The 21,320-nt window shown below is 35.4% G+C and overlaps 1 protein-coding gene across 14 annotated transcripts in view; it reads left to right on the plus strand.

Moving 5' to 3' along the window:
* Positions 1–21,320, plus strand: part of CACNA2D1 (calcium voltage-gated channel auxiliary subunit alpha2delta 1) — a 545,949-nt gene that overhangs the window by 142,825 nt on the left and 381,804 nt on the right. For all 14 annotated transcript variants that reach the window (XM_055420634.2, XM_055420636.2, XM_055420637.2 and 11 more), the window contains exon 3: positions 1,264–1,380. In XM_055420634.2, coding sequence (XP_055276609.2) covers positions 1,264–1,380 — 117 coding nt within the window. The remainder of the gene's footprint in view (positions 1–1,263; positions 1,381–21,320) is intronic.

The following is a 21,320-nucleotide window of genomic DNA, read 5'->3' on the forward strand; positions in this document are numbered from 1 at the left end:
AGACAGTAAAAACCTGCCAGTCCCTGGCTTTGAAGATGGTTTAGTCATGCATGTGCAACCCATCTGTTGGATGAATAAGGGATTTCCTTTTCAGCCCAGCCCTTCAGCCACAGGCGTGGTCACTGCCTTTGTGCTCCTCCCTGGTGCCCCCCCCCCCCCCACCGCTCCCCGCCCTGCCACTTTTCTTTTAATCTTTATTTCCTGCCAGGAGTATACACGCTTGATAAACCAGGTGCATCTTACGCTACTCTAGGGAAATCCTTCCATAAATGCTGATGTGAGCCAGAAATGTAATTGTTTTCTCTTGCTGTCTAGGTTACTTTCATTATAGTCTTATTCAGTGAGTTTTTTAAAAAATTCAATTTCATAATATAAATGCTTATACTGTTACAGCTTCAACCAAAGTTTAATGTAGACCTCGGCGACCTTGTTCTTCACTCTGAAATGTGAAGCTCCCTGTGCCACCAGGATGAACCTGAGGAGGGGAAGGTCTTCATTCTCTGTGTGTCTCTTTTTGGTTATAAGCCTATTTAGCAGCATACGTCTTTAGCTTCAGTGATGGAAAAGATGAGAGTCTCACTCAGTGCAGTATCTTATTCCCTTGTCCCGACTTTTGTTCAGTGCATACATCCTCCAGTTTTGATGTCCCATGCTTAAATTCTTCTATTTTTTAAAATAGCCTCCCTGTTTCTTTAAAATGCTGAAGGCAGTAAATAACAGATTTGGGGCTTCCCTGTAGCTTAGCTGGTAAAGAATCTGCTTGCAATGCAGGAAACCCCAGTTCAATTCCTGGGTCTGAAAGATACCCTGGAGAAGGGAACAGCCACCCACTCCAGTATTCTGGCTTGGAGAATTCCATGGATTGTATAGTCCACAGGATGGCAAAGAGTTGGACACGACAAAGTGACTTTCACTTTCAGTTTTTCATTTTGAGGTTGGAGGTACAACTTGAATTTGCAAAATTGCACACACAAATTGTTGTGTTACAAGATGTTTTACAACCTTTTCACATGATATGCTGTTTTGGTGAGCTTGTGGTCTTACAGTTAATTGATATTTATATCAACATATATATATATATATATATATGTGTGTATATATGTATATTTTGAACACACTGGAACTCCAAAAAGATCAAGATGAAGCAAGGAACAGATTTGTCTTTCGAATCAGTTGTTTATGGTTTTAAATCCATTCTAATGTGAGGACAGGAACCAAATAAGCAATTATTGTTCATACTAATTTTATTTCCTCCTCATACAGATTTATGAGAAATACCAAGATTTGTATACTGTGGAGCCAAATAATGCACGCCAGCTGGTGGAAATTGCAGCCAGGGATATTGAAAAACTTCTGAGCAACAGATCTAAAGCCCTGGTGGTGAGTTTAAATTGTATCTACTCATTTTATTATTCTATATTACTCATTTATTATTTATCTTTCATGCTTTAATTGGAGGTTTTCTTTAGTATGCTTCTTTTATCTGAGAAACTGTTTATCTAATATATGTTCATAAAAGATGAGATCATGTTTTCATTGTGTACTTGAAATAATGCATTAGCTTGTTTCTAATTATTATTTTATTTGTATATATTCAGTTCAGTTCAGTTCAGTCTCTCAGTCGTGTCCGACTCTTTGCGACCCCATGAATCACAGCACGCCAGGCCTCCCTGTCCATCACCAAATCCCGGAGTTCACTCAAACTCATGTCCATCAAGTCGGTGATGCCATCCAGCCATCTCATTCTCTGTCGTCCCCTTCTCCTCCCGCCCCCAATCCTTCCCAGCATCAGAGTCTTTTCCAGTGAGTCAACTTGTCGCATGAGGTGGCACTTAACTATAGGCAGCTGAGTGAGTGCCATATGGCATCTCTGCTTATCCCCATGACACGGTTATCTGTTTTGTGTTCTGAATATTCTTGTTTCCTCTTCAATGACATATTTCTTCATATCTTTAACACATTTTAATCATTTAAATTGGTTCGTAGATTATGTATTCTTGATGGTAGCTCATTTCAGTTACATGTGATGCAAATCTCTTTTTCCAGTTTGTGACTTGTCTTTTTATTGTCTTTATGGTATATTTTGATCAAATAAGTTCTTAAATTTAATGCTGTCAGAGTCAACTTTAAAAATATAATATTTTGAGGTGTATGCTTTGTTTAAAAAATCATTTCCTACCCTGATGTTCTAAATATTTTTGTGTATTTTATTGTAAAAGATTCCATTTCTTTCAGATCTATTTAAACCACCTGTAGGTAATATCAATATACAGTTTTAGGTCACAATACAAATGATTTTTTTTTTCTGATCAGTTCTCCTGAGACCATATATTAAATATTTTACCTTCCCTTGATAAAGCCCCATTTATCAAGCTAGTATGCTCAGCTTCTCACCATATACTTCAAAAGGATCTTGGCTAGTCTTGAACTTTCACACAGTATTTAAAATTTAGATTCAGCATTCTTTTATCTGAAACAATCTTTAATGGGATTTTAAATGATATTCCATTGAATTCCAAATTAAGACAAAATTTGGAAGAATTGATATTATGATTTTTGTCTTTATATACATGACTTTTTTTCAGTTAGCTGTTTTTTATGCCATTTTTTAATAATTATCATTATATTATAATTAAATTATATATATATATAATTATAAAATGCTTTATAGCATTTTAAAATTTGTTTATAAAGTTCTTATATATCTTTTGTTAGATGTAATGTTGGAATTTAACTCCTTATTCTACAACTCTCAGCAGTGTTGCAGGTGTTTGTTCTAGGATAACTCTGAATTCTTTGTTTACTAATCACTTACAGTTCAGATTTTTAACTTTATATATATATATATGTATGTATGTATGTATATACACACACACACATATCTCTTGGCATTCAGAAATTGTCTGTTTTGTTTTTGACCCTTATACATTTCTATGTATCTTAAAATATCCAGGATCTTGTAACATAATAAGAGGATCTTTTGGAATATTTGGTATGCCACATTGCCAGAAGTTGAAACACTTTTTTTTTTTGGAGTATAGTTGATTTATAGTAGTGTGCAAGTTTCTGCTGTATAGCAAAGTAACTCATTTATACACATATATACCCTCTTTTAAAATATTATTTTCTATTATGGTTTATTTCAAGAGATTGGATATATTTTGCTTTGCTACACAGTAGGACTTGTTTTTTATCCATTCTAAATGTAGTAGTTTGCATCTACTTTTCCCTACTCCCTTCCCTTGGCTGAACCACAAGCCTGTTCTCTTATATGTGTGTTTCTGTTTTGTAGATAGGTTCATTTGTGTCATGTTTTAGATTCCACATATAATTGATAACGTGGCTTTTATCTTTCTTTTTCTGACTTCACCTAGTATAATAATTTATAGTTGCATCTATGTTGCTGCATATGGCATTATTCTGTTGCTTTTGATGGTTGAGCAGTATTCCATTACATATATGGTACCATATCATCTTTATCCATTCATCTGTCAATGGATATTTTCGTTGCTTCCATGTCTTGACTATTGTGAATGGTGGTGCTATGAACATAGGGATGCATGTATCTTTTTGAATTATAGTTTTGTCTGGGTAAATACCTAGATGTGGGATTGCTGGTAACTCTGTTTTTAGTTTTCTGAGGAATATCCATACTGTTCTCCATATTGGCTGTAGTAACATATATTCCCACCAACAGGTATGAGAGTTCCCTTTTTGCCACAGTTTCTCCAGTGTTTATTTGTAGACTTTTTAATGATGGCCATTTTCACCAGTGTGAGGTGGTATCTCATTGTAGTTTTCATTTGCGTTTCCCTAATAATTAGCAATTTTGAACATTTTTCCGTGAACCTAATAGCCATCTGTATGTCTTCTTTGGAAAAGTGTCTACAGAGTCCTCTGTGAAGCACAATTTTTAAGAAATGTATAATGGTAAGGCACACTTTCATGATTAGAAGATTCATAACATTATCTTCAGTTTTTGTTATATGAATACCTCTTTAAAGCATCATTTGTAGATGTAAATATATTTTCATTAAAAGTTTATCTATTAAAAATTACTTTCTTCTTAAGTGATTAATATTCACTAATGACTACTGAAAATGATTCCATTTATATTGATTTCTATCAGCTAAAATTTTTTTTTGCCCTGGATGTAGGAAACAGATAATCTGGTCATCACAGTCCTTAGAAGAAGGTTGTAGATGAAGTAGGATGTATCTTGCTTTAACTGGATTAAAATGGGAGCTTAATGAGACTTTGTTTTTTATCATTTGGAATTGAAGGTCTAGATACCTGGTATATTATTTGAGTCCTGTGGGATCACTGGACATCAGGCACATGATGGGAGAGTACAGAAAGCATAATGACTAATGAAATGTAGAATTTGTTAGATTTTATGTGAGGGAGAAAGATTCATGTTTGCTTTCCAACTAAATTTTTTATTTAACTTTTTGAATATATGGAAATAAATACATTACTTGAAAGAAATATTTTGAGGGTAATTAAAAAATAGGTTCAACATTGTGTTGTAAATGAATATAAGATGAATATGAATTCATGAAAAAATTCATAAATTTATTCATATTCATAATTCATCCATATAAGATGAATATGAAAGAATAATATTATATAAGAATATAAGATTATTATATTATTAATGATTATATTATTAATTTACTTCTACTTTTGTTATAGGTTTATACTCAGGGGGACTTCTGTATTAAAGGAGCTTTAATTTATCTGCGTGGGGTACCAATGTAATTGCATAAATAAATACATTGGAAATATATCTTGACTATACAGATTTGAGGTAGATGATCAAATTTAATGCCAGTTACATGTTATTGAGTGTTTATCAAGTAATGTTACCTGATTATTTCTCATAATAATGCTGTGCACTATATACCATTAGTAGTCTCATTTTTCAGTAAGGAAATGCAGTCTTTGAATATTCCTTTAACTTTCTCCCAAAAACGTATTTAACAAGCAGTATATGCCAGGGTTTCTCAAAATTTAATGTGCTTGTGGTTCACCTCTGGCTCTTGTTAAAATGCACATTTTTATTCAGTATGTGTATGTGTGCGTGTGCTCAGTCATGTCTGACTCTTTCTGGCCCCTGGACTGTACCTTCCAGGTTCCTATATCCATAGGATTTCCCAGGCAAAATTACTGGGGCGGGTTGATATTTCCTACTCTAGAGGATCTTCCTAACCTTTGGATCGAACCTGCATCTTTTGTGTCTCCTGCATTGCAGGTGGATTCTTTACCACTATACTACCTGGGAATCCCCTTTTTATTCTGTAGATCTGGCCAAAGATACTGAATTTCTGCTAAGTAAACAGGTGATGGTCCTGGTACAGGTCCTGGTCCTGTACTTTGAATCAGTTCAGTTCAGTTGCTCAGTCGTGTCCGACTCTGTGACTCCATGGACTGCAGCACGCCAGGACTCCCTGTCCATCACCAAATCCCGAAGATTGCTCAAACTCTTGTTCATCGAGTTGGTGTTGCCATCTAACTGTCTCATCCTCTGTTGTCCCCTTGTCCTCCTGCCTTCAATCTTTCCCAACATCAGGATCTTTTCCAATGAGTCAGTTCTTCCCATCAGGTGACCAAAGGATTGGAGTTTCAGCTTCAACATCAGTCCTTCCAGTGAATATTCAGGACTGATCTCCTTGCAGTCCAAGTCTTCTCCAACACATTTCAAAAGCATCAACACCACATTTCAAAAGCATCAATTCTTCGGCACTCAGCTGTCTTTATAGTCCAACTCTCACATTCATACATGACTACTGGAAAAACCATAGCCTTGACTAGATTGACCTTTGTTGACAAAGTAATATCTCTGCTTTTTAATATGCTGTCTGGGTTGGTCATAACTTTCCTTCCAAGGAGTAAGCGTCTTTTAATTTCATGTCGGCAATCACCATCTGCAGTGATTTTGGAGCCCCGAAAAATAAAGTCAGTGAGTGTTTCTCCATCTATTTGCCATGAAGTGATGGGACCGAATGCCATGATCTTCATTTTTTGAATGTTGAGTTTTAAGCCAACTTTTTCGCTCTCCTCTTTCACTTTCATCAAGAGGCTCTTTAGTTCTTCTTCACTTTCTGCTGTAAGGGTGGTGTTAGCTGTATATCTGAGGTTGTTGATATTTCTCCTGGCAATCTTGATTCCAGCTTGTGTTTCATCCAGTCCAGTGTTTCTCATGCTGTACTCTGCATAGAAGTTAAATAAGCAGGGTGAAAATATACAACCTTGACATACTCCTTTTTCTTTTCTTACCTTGAGAATCCCATGAACAGTGTGAAAAGGCAAAAAGATAGGACACTGAAAGATGAAATCCCTAGGTTGGTAGGTGCTCAATATGCTACTTAAAATCAGTGGAGAAATAACTCCAGAAAGAATGAAGAGATGGAGACAAAGCAAAAACAACACCCAGCTGTGGATGTGACTGGTGTTAGAAGCAAGGTCCAATGCTGTAAAGAGCAATGTTGCATAAGCCAACTAGAGTGATATAAAAAGATTGCAAGTTTATTTTCTCTCAAAGCAAGAAACCTGGATGTAGGTAGCTCAAGAGATTTCCAGACGAACTCATTCTGTTCATCCCACTGGGTTACCCTTGGCTGCAAGGGGAAATAATAGATGGAGTTTTTTTTAGCTGGGACACCACCTCTCTACAAAATTGTGGTAGTCTTAATTAAAATGTGGATCCAGCCAGCCAGTGTCTGCATCAGATCTTTTCAAGATTGAATGTGAGTTCTAGGGAAGAAAGTCTGGAGAAAATTCATTTTGAAAAAGCTGAGGAGGGGAAGGAAAATGTTGCTTTCTTTGGCTTTTTATATAAAGTCCCATTTTGTAAGAATATTTTATTGAAAATATATGATTGCATGTGTAGTCAAATCAGCTTTTCTAACAAGACTTGGCACAGTGTGAACAGCAGTAGAATGAAGGACTGTTGAATCCATGTTTTAAGACTCGGAAGAGTAAATTGTTTAAATATCATGGGTACTTGAGAATTAGTCAACGATAGTTGAAATATTTGAAATCATGAACCATGGGTAGATCTGGTAATGGTTAGAAATTGTGAGTTCAAAAGAGTAAACATTGTTATGATAATTTGTAGTGAACAGTGAGTAAAGAATTTTTGATAAATAATAGAAATGAAAGAAATTAAGAGTTCTGGGTGATAAGGTTGAGGCATGAATGAATGAGTAGTTTTCTTCGATGGAGAAGAATGAGTCTCTGGAGTTATAATAGGAACAAATAAGTCATTAACATATATTAAATGTTAGTTATATTCCAAGCAGTTTGCTAGATTCTATCTATATATTTCTAACACACTGTCCATTATGCAAAATAGGTATAACTGTTCTCCTTTTACAGTTGAAAAGTAAAAACTCAAGGAATTTTGAAAAATTTGTTCAACTTTACATAGCAAAGAATTCATTTCCGTATATGTATATGGGAATGTGGTTGGATACATGCATGAGGTATTTTTTTTAACAAAATAAACATAATACATGATGTGGTAGTTCTCATTCAGAACATATGATTTTTCTGAAGTAGATGACAGGTTTAAATGGGAAATGCCTGTCTTTCTTGATACCATTTGTAAATGTGTTAAATGAAAATCTCCAGGTACAACAGCATATTTCCTATCTCAAGTTTTATACTTTAGCAGCATTTTTATGGATTTTAAATCTCAAGTAATGATAATGATCGAAATTTGGGGTCAGACAGAAGGAATGGGCAAACACTAAGTGCTGTCTTTGGAACCTCTTAAAGTACCCTAAGAAGTAAACAGATCCATATGCTCGTAACGGTGCTGCTACTCACTACCACACTCAGCACTTTAATTTTTATAAAATTCTGTTCTAATTATTTAAAGGTTATTTATATTATTTAAAGGTTAGCAGCAAGGTGTTTTTTTTTTTTTTTAACATTTCTTGCTGTTAATCGCTCTCTGCTATGCAGTACTTTCTTTCTCGTCCATTCCATGAAATAGTGTTTGCACTGAATTGTCTGAGCAAAGGCACTTTTGTAACAAAGATAGCTCCCAATACACCTTTAAGGCAGAGAGTAGAATTAATGGTAAAGTGAAAAGTTTTCTCATGAAAGGTGTTCAGAAAAGGAAAGGTTCTGGGCAACGCTGATAGTCTCTTTCTACTAAAAAATAATATCTCTTTTGGGAATATGATTTTCATAGACTTGAGTTGGCTTAATTATTTAGGATCAGAAAGTAATGTTAACACAGCAGTATTATTGTGTTGACAATTTAACAAACGTAATGTATGCTCTGATAGATAGCACTGCATTTGGAAAAATTAGGGGAAGAGGGCATGTTGGGTTGTTGATCACGTGAAGGATAATGAGAATTAGATAGATGAATTGGAAATCTCATACAGGCAGTAACAACTATGTAATTTGTGGGGTCTTGTCCAAAATGAAAATGTGGGGCACCTCTTGAAAGAAGTTATTCAGAATTTAAAGACGGCAGCCGCAGAGCTTTAGACCAATTGTGGGATCCAGCTGGGTGATTGCACAGGTCACACACCCATGGAGCTGGCCAGCCCTCACACCCAGGTGTTCAGAGTCAGAACTGGAATTGGACTTGGGATTCTTAATCATGTGTGCTGTGCTGTTTCTACAGTGATAATCATTGAACTTTACCTGGAAACTTAGGAGCCTCCAAAACCTATGATAATTGTAAAAGTAAGATCCGTATTTCATTCCACTTCTATTCTAGAAAATTGCAAACTGAACCCAGCAGAACAATAGACATGCTCTGATCTAAATGTGTTAGTGAATGATGTTGACAAGGAAAAAATAAATATAGAGAAGCAGTGCTAATCCAAGGTTACCATCTTTGATTCATATAATGGAATCTTTAAATAAAACTTCATAACATGCTGTACATTTGGAGACAGTCTGATCAAGTAGTCTTAGCTGACGGAAGGTAAACACTGTTTTAGCTGTTTATAGAGTTCAGCCTTCCATGGTGTTCAGATTCTTAACTTTATCTGAGTCCTTACTAACTATATTTTTTAATCTTTTGATATTTAGTTTTCCCCTTGCCCCCATTAACCCTTTTGTCATCCTCCTACAGAAATACATAAACTCTCAACCTTCTTCTGAATTAATTTTCTATCTTTAATGGAGAACAGAAAGCAGCAGAAGCCCTTTGTGAGATACCCAATGCCATCCAGATTTTTTTTTGTATATACAGGAATTCTTTTAAATCTTTTGCAATAATTTTTTTTAGAGTTTGTAAAATCACGAACTGCATTTGCAAAGATGAGCTGTCTGTGCTTTGCTTAAAACCCCCTGACACAATTTATTGGGAGAATGATGGAATGTCCTATTAATTTAATTGACGTATCATAGAAACATGAAAGTTGAAAGAATTGGGGAATTCAGTTTTCTGGTCCTCTTCTCATAAATAGGTGAATGTCTAAACCACCAAGTTTGAGATGATAGCTGTTTCTTTTCTCAGATATTTTTGGTGATGAAGCTTCCACAATTATAATATCTCATTATTATTGCTTAGCTTAGTAGTCAGGAAATTATTTCTAACATGGATGTCCTTGTCTAATTTAAATCTATTTTGTTTTCTGTTCCCTGTATACATTAAAATTTGTTTGGCTTTCTTACAAGAGTCTCTTTTTGTGTGTGTGGGGGGAGTGTTGTGAGTATTCCTGGCAGATCCATATTGATGATTCTCAGTTGCTGAGCAATCATTATTGCCAGCCATAGTGTTAAATGCTTTACACACATTCTCAGAACAACTCTTAATCTTCAGAACAACTCTAAGAGGTAGGTGTTTTGTGTTGAGGTTGTGTCTAAAGATAGAGGTATTACCTAACAAAATTGACCATCTCAGCAGCAGGGAGAAGAGATCTTCAACTCAGGTATCCCTGATTGCTAAATTAAAGCCTCTGTTTTTTTTTTTGACAGTATGCTGTACTCTGTAATCTAATGAACTCTAATTTAACTCCCCTATAGAGACATGTTTTTGGTTATTTTTTTAAATTTCTGTATTCTGGAAATTATCAGATATTCTCCAACTTTGTTAAAGCATGGAGGATACAATCGAAGGTGGTGCTTTTATAAAGGAGTAATCTGATAAAGCATAGTATAACAGGTTCGCCATTTTTCTTTTGTCACGTGATCCAGGTACAGTGAAAACTGCTTTATTCTCTGCGGGTTGTGTGTTAGATGATACCACTGTGAATGTTAGATGATTCTGATATATGTTATACTTATGTTGCTAAATTTATAATATATTCTTGTAAATAATTTTAACAGTATAAAATGAAAAATTCCCTATGAGTTATAAACAGTATCTTCTATAGTGTTGTGACTACCCTTTAGGACTCTTTTCAGTGTGTGTGTGTTACTTATGAGTATTTCAAGAAGATTTTTGTGTCTGTGGATATGGATACATAATTGCTTCTTATGGCTTTGTATATATATTATTTATTTAACCAGTCTCCTGTTGATAATTTCTATATTTTTTATATAGACAATATTTAATATTCTTTATGTCATACCTTTGTTTATGGGAAAACTGATTATTCGAATTAAGACATATAAATGGAATGGTTGAGTAAAAAAGCTTATGGGATATTATTTATATATATTTTTTAAGGAAATAGAAATCTTTAATCTTTCCACTGATTTCTTCCCTCCTTTTTCTTTGTTTTTAAATAGCAGGACTTCTGATTGACTTAGGTAGGAGTGACTAGGTTGCATTTGGCCCAGTATAGTCAGTAAAATATGTACACAGAACTTAATTTTAAATGATATATATATTTTTAATTATTATAATAATGTCAAAAACTCATACTGTTCTCTACAGATTATTGCCTTTTTGTTGGCAACATAATCAGTTCAGAATTAACAGGCTGGCTGGGGCAAACATCTGTCTTCCAGATTTATTAAAAAAAAAATTCTCCCTAAGAGTTGCAGTTGCTGATTACACATACCAGCTCATATGCTCTAACTTGCATGCATTATCTCAGCCACAGGCAGAGTGCCAAATGCTGCATGGATACGTGATCCTGTTGCCCACAAACCTTGTATTCTAGGGCAGCTGACACCATCAAGGCCCAGTTAAGAGCAAAGTCCAAGTTGTGTCTTTGACAGCCAAGGTATTCGTTATAGGATTCTGTCTACCCTTTCTCTGGTTAAATTTATTCATTTAGTTCCAGGACTCATTACTCCCCATTTACAGCTACTCCTAGAAATGTTGGTCTATTGTTGCCTGACAAACCAATCACCCCTGATTATTTACACTGGCTTTTATAAAAAATTTTAGGTCAGCCGACTTGAAAGTCCTGTAATAAATAATAATGACTCATTTTCTCCAAGAGGGTTTACAAAGAATTTATTGCCCTATACATCACTGCCTCTACCATTTTTTCCCTAGTGTAACAACATAATATGACCTCTTAAAAAGCAAAATAATTAAATAAATCATCCAGTATGGTATTTGTGTGCTTTGGATGTTTCTTTAAAATGTGATGTTCAGTAGTCATTTTTTGCTTGCAGCCAGTTCACAGTAATGGGTTTGACTCTTGCAAAATATTCGTTCACTTTCATTAAATAATATTGTCTACATGAACTCTCCCCTCAGAAATAGGTATTTTTTAACTTGAGAGATCAAAATAGATTAATCACGTGTATAGTTTATGATGCCTTTATTAATGATTATGTTTTGACTAATTATATTATTTGAAATGAAATTGATTATCACATATTCTCATTAGAGAGTGATAGCATCTTTAAGTATTAAATTGTTTTTGTAAATAGCATTATATGACATCTTATATTGAGGGATAGTAATAATATTTTATGAAGTGCTTATGATATACTAGGCCCTGTGCTAAGGACTTTATTTGTATTTACTTATTTAATTCTTACAACATGCTTCCACTTCATGTAATATTGTTACTATTCAACAGATATATTTTCCCCAAGGATTTGAAACCAGATGCATTTCATTGCCAAGTTTTATAATTGTGGTTTTGCACTTATCTGCTGAGTATTTTGAATGTATTTTCTGTTTCATAACTTCTCTCTTTCTCTTCCCCGTTCCTCCTCTTTCTCTTCCACTTCTCTTCCTCCTCCTTTGACCTTCAGCTTCTTGTAATGAGCATATAATATGATCAGGAAAGGAAGTATAAAATTAGAAAACTTTTAAGTGTATTATCCAAGGTCATGTTGCTCTATGTTGGTATTTTTGTTCCAAAATAGGATTATACATTAATGTATTTTATTTTATGTAAGATGTGCTATATAAAAGAAGTAGTGAAAGTGAAAGAGTTGCTCAGTCATGTCTAATTCTTTGCGAGGCCATGGATTGCAGTCCACCAGGCTCCTCTGTGTATGGGATTCTCTAGGCAAGAATCCTGGAGAGGGTTGCCATTTCCTTTGCCAGCAGATCTTCCTGACCCAAGGATCAAACCCATGTCTCTTGTGTCTCCTGCATTCTTTACTACTGTGCCACCTGGGAAGCCCCTATCCTTAATGTTATTTGTCTTGCCTTAAGTATTTACCTAAAAATATGTGGTTGTCTGCTGATGGAGATAGAGCTACTAAGATCCAAAAGTGTTATTAAACTCAGTGTAATTACTTTGGCTTATATCTGAAAACCAACAATTTAGAGTATCTACAAGCCACAGGCTGCTGTGGCTGTTACTCTAATAAGTGGATATATTTTGCGAGTGTTTTAGGGAAACTCGTGGTATACTTGGTGCAGCATATAGAGTTGTGGTCTAAAGATAAAAATTAGAAAGGTTCTTGTTTCTAAACCCGAGCTTCAATACTATGTGGATATACACTCTCTTATTGTAACCAATGAAACCAACAACACTTTTTTTGTTGCTGTGCTCCTCACTTGGTATTTCAAGGAGTAAATTTTAATATCTTATAAACATTGGTTAAAGGCAGAGATGCAGAGCTAAGTGGGCTATTTGCATGTTTCAACCTTAGGTATTCTTAAATTAACCAACTTTCAATTATAATAAATAGAAACTGGATATGAGGTCCCTCTGGCTTTGGACACCTGTCAGCCCATTGATCACTAGGGTTGATTCTGCTGATCTGGTGGACAGAGTGGTATCCCCTCCTTCCTCATTGCTCCAAGTGCATCACCCCTGAAGCTGTACACTGATAGAAGAGGATGACCTTTTCTGAAAGAGGTAGACATTTCTTTGGTGAAGGTTTCAAGAGTAGCTGCACTCACCTGCTAGAACCTCCAAAGTGCTGTAATGGGGTATTTGTAGGAGAACAGGTAGTCAAGCTTCCAGAACTCCAGACACACCCAAATGAGGTGCTGCATGTGGCAGTCAGCATTTCTTAAAAAAGTTGTGAGAAAGGTAGGGCTATGGTATATATTGAAAAGGCAAAATCACTCCTTTACATGGGAGAAAGAGGCATGATGGGAAAAAGAAAGGTAGAACTTGGAGGCCAGCTGAGTTAGTAAAATACAAAGAACCTAAATCAACTCCTAGACTTTTCATTATTCTTCAAATGTATAGATGTTTAATATATTCACTGTCTGTCATTCCTTTGTCCCCAAATGGTGACTGCAGCCATGAAATTAAAAGAGGCTTGCTCCTTGGAAGAAAAGTTACGACCAACCTAGACAGCATGTTAAAAATCAGAGACATTACTTTGCGAACAAAGGTCCATCTAGTCAAAGCTATGGTTTTTCCAGTAGTCATGTATGGATGTGAGAGTTGGATTTAAAAAAAAACTGAGTGCCAAAGAATTGATGCTTTTGAACTGTGGTGTTGGAGAAGACTCTTCAGAGTCCCTTGGACTGGAAGGAGACCCAACCAGTCCATCCTAAAGGAAATCAGTCCTGAATATTCATTGGAAGGACCAATGCAGAAGCTGAAACTCCAATACTTTGGCCACCTGATGGGAAGAACTGACTCATTGGAAAAGACCCTGATGCTGGGAAAGATTGAAGGTGGGAGGAGAAGGGGACGACTGAGGATGAGATGGTTGGATGGCATCGCCGACTCAATGGACATGAGTTGGAGTAAGCTGTGGGAGTTGGTGATGGAAGGGAAGCCTGGCGTGCTGCAGTCCATGGGGTCACAAAGAATCAGACACAACTAAGTGACTGAACTGAACCGTTGCTTTATAATTCAGAAGTGATATTATCAGTTGGGAATTTGGAGGAGGATACCTGTTTCTTTAATTTCAGTGATGCTAAATGTCTGCTTGTCATCTGGCCAGGAAAATCAGGGCTGCTTACTGTTGCTGCAGTTCTGTGATCAAATTTCCCTTCACTAAATGGTAGTGTCTAGTCCTTAGCAGACATTTCACACCAGTTGCTCCATTGCTGATGGAAGCTAAATCAGCATATCAAGAAGCAGCAAGTGGCATCCAGTGCCTGTCTTGAGAAAAGTCTCCAGGTTTGAGTCACCTTGAAGTTCCTCAGCTGCTCTCCGGGAAGAGTCTCAGACGCTGATTTGAAACAGCTTTTCTCAGCTTGGTAGAAGGCACACTGAATAAAAAGACAGTTTAAAGACTTAAAGGCAGTTCCTGTCAAGGCAGGCCATACTTTTGCTCTCAGCTGCACACACACAAGAAAATCAGTCCTGTGATCTGCCAGTGTTTTATTGCCATGTTAAGGTCTGTCTAGTGGTTTTTCCTGTGGTCATGTATGATTGTGAGAGTTGGACTGTGAAGAAAGCTGATCGCCGAAGAATTGATGCTTTTGAACTGTGGTGCTGGAGAAGACTCTTGAGAGTCCCTTGGACTGCAAGGAGATCCAACCAGTCCATTCTAAAGGAGGTCAATCCTGGGTGTTCATTGGAAGGACTGATGTTAAAGCTGAAACTCCAATACTTTGGCCACCTCATGAGACGAGTTGACTCACTGGAAAAGACTCTGATGCTGGGAGGGATTGGGGGCGGGAGGAGAAGGGGGCGACAGAGAGTGAGATGGCTGGATGGCATCACCGACTCGATGGACATGAGTTTGAGTGAAAGGCCTGGCGTGCTGTGTTTCATGGGGTCGCAAATAGTCGGACATGACTGAACTGAACTGAACTGAACTGAACTAAGTAGGCGTCCATTACAGAAGTAGCTGGCAGAAAACATTTTTATTGTGTTTGTGTGACAGTAGTAATTTCCAACCTCTCCATTTAGTGACAGTGTTTAAAAAGGAAAATAATGTTTGCATTTTAAGAAACATTGAGCTCCAAAACACTTCTTGGGAGCTTATGTAAACACCAGTCATATGTGTGGTACAGCTGATGTTGAAAAGTTGGATAATGTTCAACTGACATTGACCAGTGAAAAACTGGGGTCTGCTAATGTGCCCTTGATGATGTTGGTATACCCTATTTTGGTTCCCTTTGTGGTGTTACCTGTTCAAGTATTATTGAATTAGATATTTTTGATTTTATATATTAGATCCTGATTCAGTTGCTTTAGTTTTCTGGTCATAGGAAATCATTCCATTATATTTAGTTCTCATTATCAAAGAGGTTCTCAGTAAGTATAATTTAAGGGCATGTTTCCTTTGTGGCTCAGCTGGTAAAGAACCTGCCTGCAATGCAGGAGGACTGGGTTCAGTCCCTGGGCTGGGACTGTCCTCTGGAGATGGGAAAGGCTACCTACTCCAGTATTCTGACTTGGAGAATTCCAAGGGGTCGCAAAGAGTTGGACATGAATGAGCAGCTTTCTTTTCTCTTTTTTTTCCTTTTAAGGAACTGGATTTTTCTCTTTATAAGAAGTCAGGAGTGGGGAAAAAGAAGTTAGAACAAACAAGGCTGAGGATTTTTTTTTTTAATTGAAGTATAGTTGGTCTGGTGGGCTACAGTACATGGGGTCACAAGAGTCTGACGTGACTTAGCAACTAAACAACAGCAATAGTTGATTTACAATGTTGTGTTAATTTCTGCTATACAGCAAAGTGGTTCAGTTATATGTATAATGCATTCTTTTTAAAAAAATCCTTTTACATTATGGTTTATCATAGGATATTTTATATAGTTCTCTATGCTTTACAGTAAGACCTTGTCATTTATCCATTCTGTATAAAACAGCTTACATCTACTAACCCTAACTCCCTAAGTCCATCCCTCACTCAACTCTCTACCCCTTGGCAACCATACATCTGATCTCTGTGTCCTTGTGAGTCTGTTTCTGTCTCACAGATAGTTTCATTTGTGTCATCTTTTAGATGCCACATGTAAATGATATCATATTTGTCTTTCTCTTTCTGACTGACTTTACTTAGTGTGATAATCTCTAGGTTCATCCATATTGCTGCAGATGGCATTATTTCATTTTTGTGGCTGAGTAATATTTCTTTGTATATATCTACCTTGTCTTCTTTATCCATTCATCTGTGGATGGACATTTAGGTTGTTTCTGTGTCTTGGCTATTGTGAATAGTGGTGCTATGGAAATAAGGATGCATGTACCTTTTTGAATTATAGTTTTTTTTTTTTTTCCTGGGTATATGCCCAAGAGTGGGATTGTGGAATCATATGGTAATTCTATATTTAGTCTTTTAAGGAATTTGCATACTGTTCTCCATAGTGGCTGCACCAATTTACATGCCCACCAATGGTGTAGGAGGGTTCCCTTTTCTCCACATCCTTTACAGCATTTGTCATTTGTAGCATTTTTAATTATGGCCCTTTTGACCCCTGTGAGTTGATACCTCATTGTATCTCACTGATTATATTATATAAGAAGATAGTGTGGTAAAAAATCTAGAACAAGAGAAACAAAGCTATTATTCATTTTTTTTCCCTTACAGTGTAATATGAAGTGGAATGGTGAAACAGAGGGTGCTGAAGCCTTTGATAACTATAGTCATACCTGCTCTGAATCATCTCATTATTATGAGTATAATGATGAACAAGATTATCTCATGTATTTCTGTACCACATTAAAATGTCATTATTACTGCTGCTAGGGTGACTGGACATTTTTCGAGTTGGGAAAGAATGCCTGCTGTTTAAAATCACTAATTAAAATAGGTGAATATTTATTCCTTAGCCAAATTTGAACCATATAAATTAAGACTTTTGTATTTCTTAAAGGCAAAGGTGGCATGCAGAGGTTCAAGCAGCATAATTTCTCTCAGGAGCTTTAAGATAGCCCATGTTGTATTTTCTTACAGTTCTTCCTACATATTGTTGATATTACTATGTTTATTTGATATGCTGACTACAGGAATAACTTAGAATACAAATTTTGCCAGAAGTCGCATTATCCTGGTTTTTTGAAAAATTGGACAAAAGCAGTATTATCTGGTTTTCTTACATTCTTTAATGAACAGCACATATAACTGACTAGGAGAATAAATGGTTTTAGCATTTTGAAAACAACTACAGTTCCTTTAGTATCTGTAAAAAAAACAATGAAGTTACAAATGAATCTTTTTTCTTCATTTTTTAACAAACCTAAGATGGAAAATATAACAAATAGAAAAAAATGAAATCAAGCAAACCAAAGTAACCTGTGTGCCTTGGCATCCTTTGATCCCTTGAGATTCAGATATAAAAGAAACCAAAGATTATTAATATCGAAAATATGATGTCATTTAAGTATTATTCATCTGATTCTTTTAGAAAGCCTGTGTTTTTTTCAAAGCCGCACTGGATATAAATAAAAATTGTTGAAAATAATGTATCCTACTTTTCCTTAAAAATATTTAAACTATTGGTAGAAATCATTGATGTAATATAGTTTTATTTTTTATTTAGTACTTATTAAGGTAACTTTTTGTTTGGTCTCACAAATAAACATGTTCAATATAAAAAATATGAGAAATGGAAATACATTAAATCCTGTTAGCCAGAGACAACCATGATTTACATTTTTGGTGTTTATTTTTCAATTATTTCTGTATACATATTTAAAAGTTAAAAGTAAAAATACAATGTTCTCTGGACTGTTGATGCCAATATATTTTACATGCTTGTATATGCATTCACCAGACTCTGCAAAATATTTCCAATGTATTATCTCATTTAATCTTCACAGTTATCATTTTAGAGAGGAGTTACCTGAAACTCAGATAAATATATTTTCCAAAATCACAACAATAGTTAGTGGTAGAGTCAAGATCATTTGAAACTGAAAACAATTGACTGTCTCACAAGTTATATTGTATTGTTTCCCTAGCATATCACCATGCCTCCTACATTTTCTATTATTATTGATTGTGTCTTTATAACATGGCTTTTATTACTGTCTAAACTAGAATTGATGCTTTTGAACTGTGGTGCTGAAGACTCTTGAGAGTCCCTTGGACTTAAAGGAGATCCAACCAGTCCATTCTAAAGAAGATCAATCCTGGGTGTTCACTGGAAGGACTGATGCTAAAGCTGAAACTCCAGTACTTTAGCCACCTCATGCGACGAGTTGACTCACTGGAAAAGACTCTGATGCTGGGAGTGATTGGGGGCGGGAGGAGACGGGGACGACAGAGAATGAGATGGTTGGATGGCATCACTGACTCGATGGACATGAGTTTGAGTGAACTCCGGGAGTTGGTGATGGACAGGGAGGCCTGGTGTGCTGTAATTCATGGGGTTGCAAAGAGTCAGACACGACTGAGCGACTGAGCTGAATTGGACTGAAACTATCTTGAACATATAATGCCATTTTCTTAACAGTCTTCTATTTTTGGACAATTAGGTTTGACTTGTGTTTGTCTGTATATAAATAATACTGGCATGCATATCCTTGTAGGTAGACATTTCCCAAATTTTGAATTACTTCCTTAAGTGAATTATAAGAATTTGGTATCATGGAGCTGAGTCTGTACACATTTCAAGGCTTTTTATTACATTTCCTTAAGCTCTGAAAGTTTGTGCCCCATAATCATAAAAGGTCAGTTTATTAGGTTAACAAACTTCCTTTAACCTTTCACCTTCCTACCATGTCAATGTTTATGCAAGTATAAGAAAACTTTAATATGTAAATTAAATTATAGTGATTAAATTTGAATGTTGTTTTGTTGTTCAGGCAGTCATGTCCGACTCTTTGCGACCCCGTGGACTGCAGCATGCAAGGCTTCCTTGTCCTTCATCATCTCCCAGCTCCAGATGTCCATTGAATCGATGATGCCATCAAACCATCTCATTCTCTGTCATCCCCTTCTCCTGCCTTCAGTCTTTCCCAGCATGAGGGTCTTTTCCAGTGAGTCAGTTCTTTGCATCAGGTAGCCGAAGTATTAGAGCTTTAGCTTCTGCATCAATCCTTCCAATGAATATTCAGGTTGATTTCCTTGCTGCCCAACGGACTCTCAAGAGTCTTCTCCAAAACCACAGTTCAAAAGCATCACTTCTTCGGCACTCAGCCTTCTTTATGGTCCTCCTCTCACATCCATACATTATTACTGGAAAAACCATCACTTTGACTATAAGGACCTTTGTTGGCAAAGTGATGTCTCTGTTTTTTATACACTGTCTAGGTTTCTCATAGGTTTTCTTCCAAGGAGCAAGCATCTTTTAATTTCATGGCTGCAGTCACTGTTCATATTGGATGTTGTTTATCAGGTGATTTTTCTTTTATAACATTTAAATTTGGAAGTTGTCATCTATTCTTTATAATTCCTAATACCAGTCATCCAGATCCTACTTCCTTATCACTATATTGGATTAATTCGTATATCTATTCAAGGATGAGATTATAGGGATAGGTTTTTTAATTTTAGAAACTATATTATATATACTTATGATATTTAAGGTCATTTTCTGTTTTATTTTTATTCTATTAAAAAGACAGATACCTGGACTAGATGTGAATTATCAATATTCTGAATGCCTTCATCTCAGTATGCTAAATGTTCTAACTTCAAAAGGTTTCTTTTGGTTGACTCTTAGTTATGGTCCTCTGTCGAAAAGTGTGGTTGCTTGTATTTATACTTAAGAAGATAGGAATAATTACTGCCAAAAAAAGGGTATTTCCTGCATAATTATAGAAAATATAGCAAAACACTGGGGCTTTTAATATATATTGTGTGTAAAACTCTAATTTTATGAATAACTCAGTGTTTTCAGTTTTGCTTAAGGAAAACTGTATGTATGATCTGTATGCTAAGTCATACAAGAACTTTCAAATTCTCATCCACTTACATATTAAATATTACCAATTATTATTTATTTAGATAAAGTTTGTATTCTTGTCAGTGCCTTTGAGCCTTTATACATCTGGCTTGTTTCCTTCTCTTTGGTTTTCTTCATTGCTCTTGTCTTTTCATACTGCTTCAGTTCATGGGTCTTTATCTTAATTCCTACCTAAGAGTATTTCTGTATTCTGTTTCCTTCCTCAGCCTAGTGCTTTATCCCTTAGATCTCATCGGGAAGGTCAGTTGGTCAAAATATCCATGTTTGACTATATTTTATCATTCTGAATTTGAGACTCCTATATTACCTTTAAAACAGTGATCACAAATTGGTAGTTATGGAAGTTTTTGTTTTTTTTTAATTGTCTTTCTAAGCAATAATGTCCACTAGAGTTCATTTCAGTTTTTATTAATCTTGTATCTGCAGTGCCTCTAGTAATACCTGATGTATGAGGAATATTAAGTCAATATTTTCTGAATGTTTAAGTTCCTTCATGATTAAAATATAGTTTTGCTTCCTTTATGATCTCTCTAATATTTTCTGGTTTGCTATAGTCATAATCCTTTAGAGCTATAGGAATGATTTTGAATCATGTTTTATTGCTATTCAAATAATAATAAAACTAAGTTTGAATGAAGTAACAGTGAGGAGACTTTGATGTTATATAAGCATATTTTTACTTTTTACATTAAATGATCTTTGCTCTTATTTCTTAGAATATCATGATTAAAAAAAAACAAAAGTAAGCAAAAATGACCAATAAAAGTTCCTAAGTTAACCTAGCCCCTCTAAAAACAAAACAAAGCAAAAACTACTGAGAGTAGTTTATTGTAAGATGATCTTTCATTTTATCTGTAGCATTTCTTTAATGTTAGCCATATGTCTATATAACAGGTGGATATTTTTTTTCCAATTCACAGGTCAGAAAAAAATAGTTTCTCTGTTACCATTATTTTCCCTTATTAATTTGTGCCTACCATAACTTGCATCATTGTGAAAGACATTTATAGGACCCTTCAGTTTAAATAAATTCCATAGTGTGATAGAGCTATAAATATGAACTTTAAAGAGAGAAAACTAGTTCATGAGTTCTAGTCTGTAGTTTTAAAGATAGAAGATAACTGTCATTCAGATGTTAACAGTATTATAGAAGGGAATGGAATAACCTGAATTATGACAACTCTTGTATTATATAAGCATATGAGAAAGG

This window comes from Moschus berezovskii, chromosome 3 (assembly GCF_049115385.1).
Source record: "Moschus berezovskii isolate FMDL1 chromosome 3, NW_MosBer_1.0, whole genome shotgun sequence".
NCBI lineage: Eukaryota > Metazoa > Chordata > Mammalia > Artiodactyla > Moschidae > Moschus > Moschus berezovskii.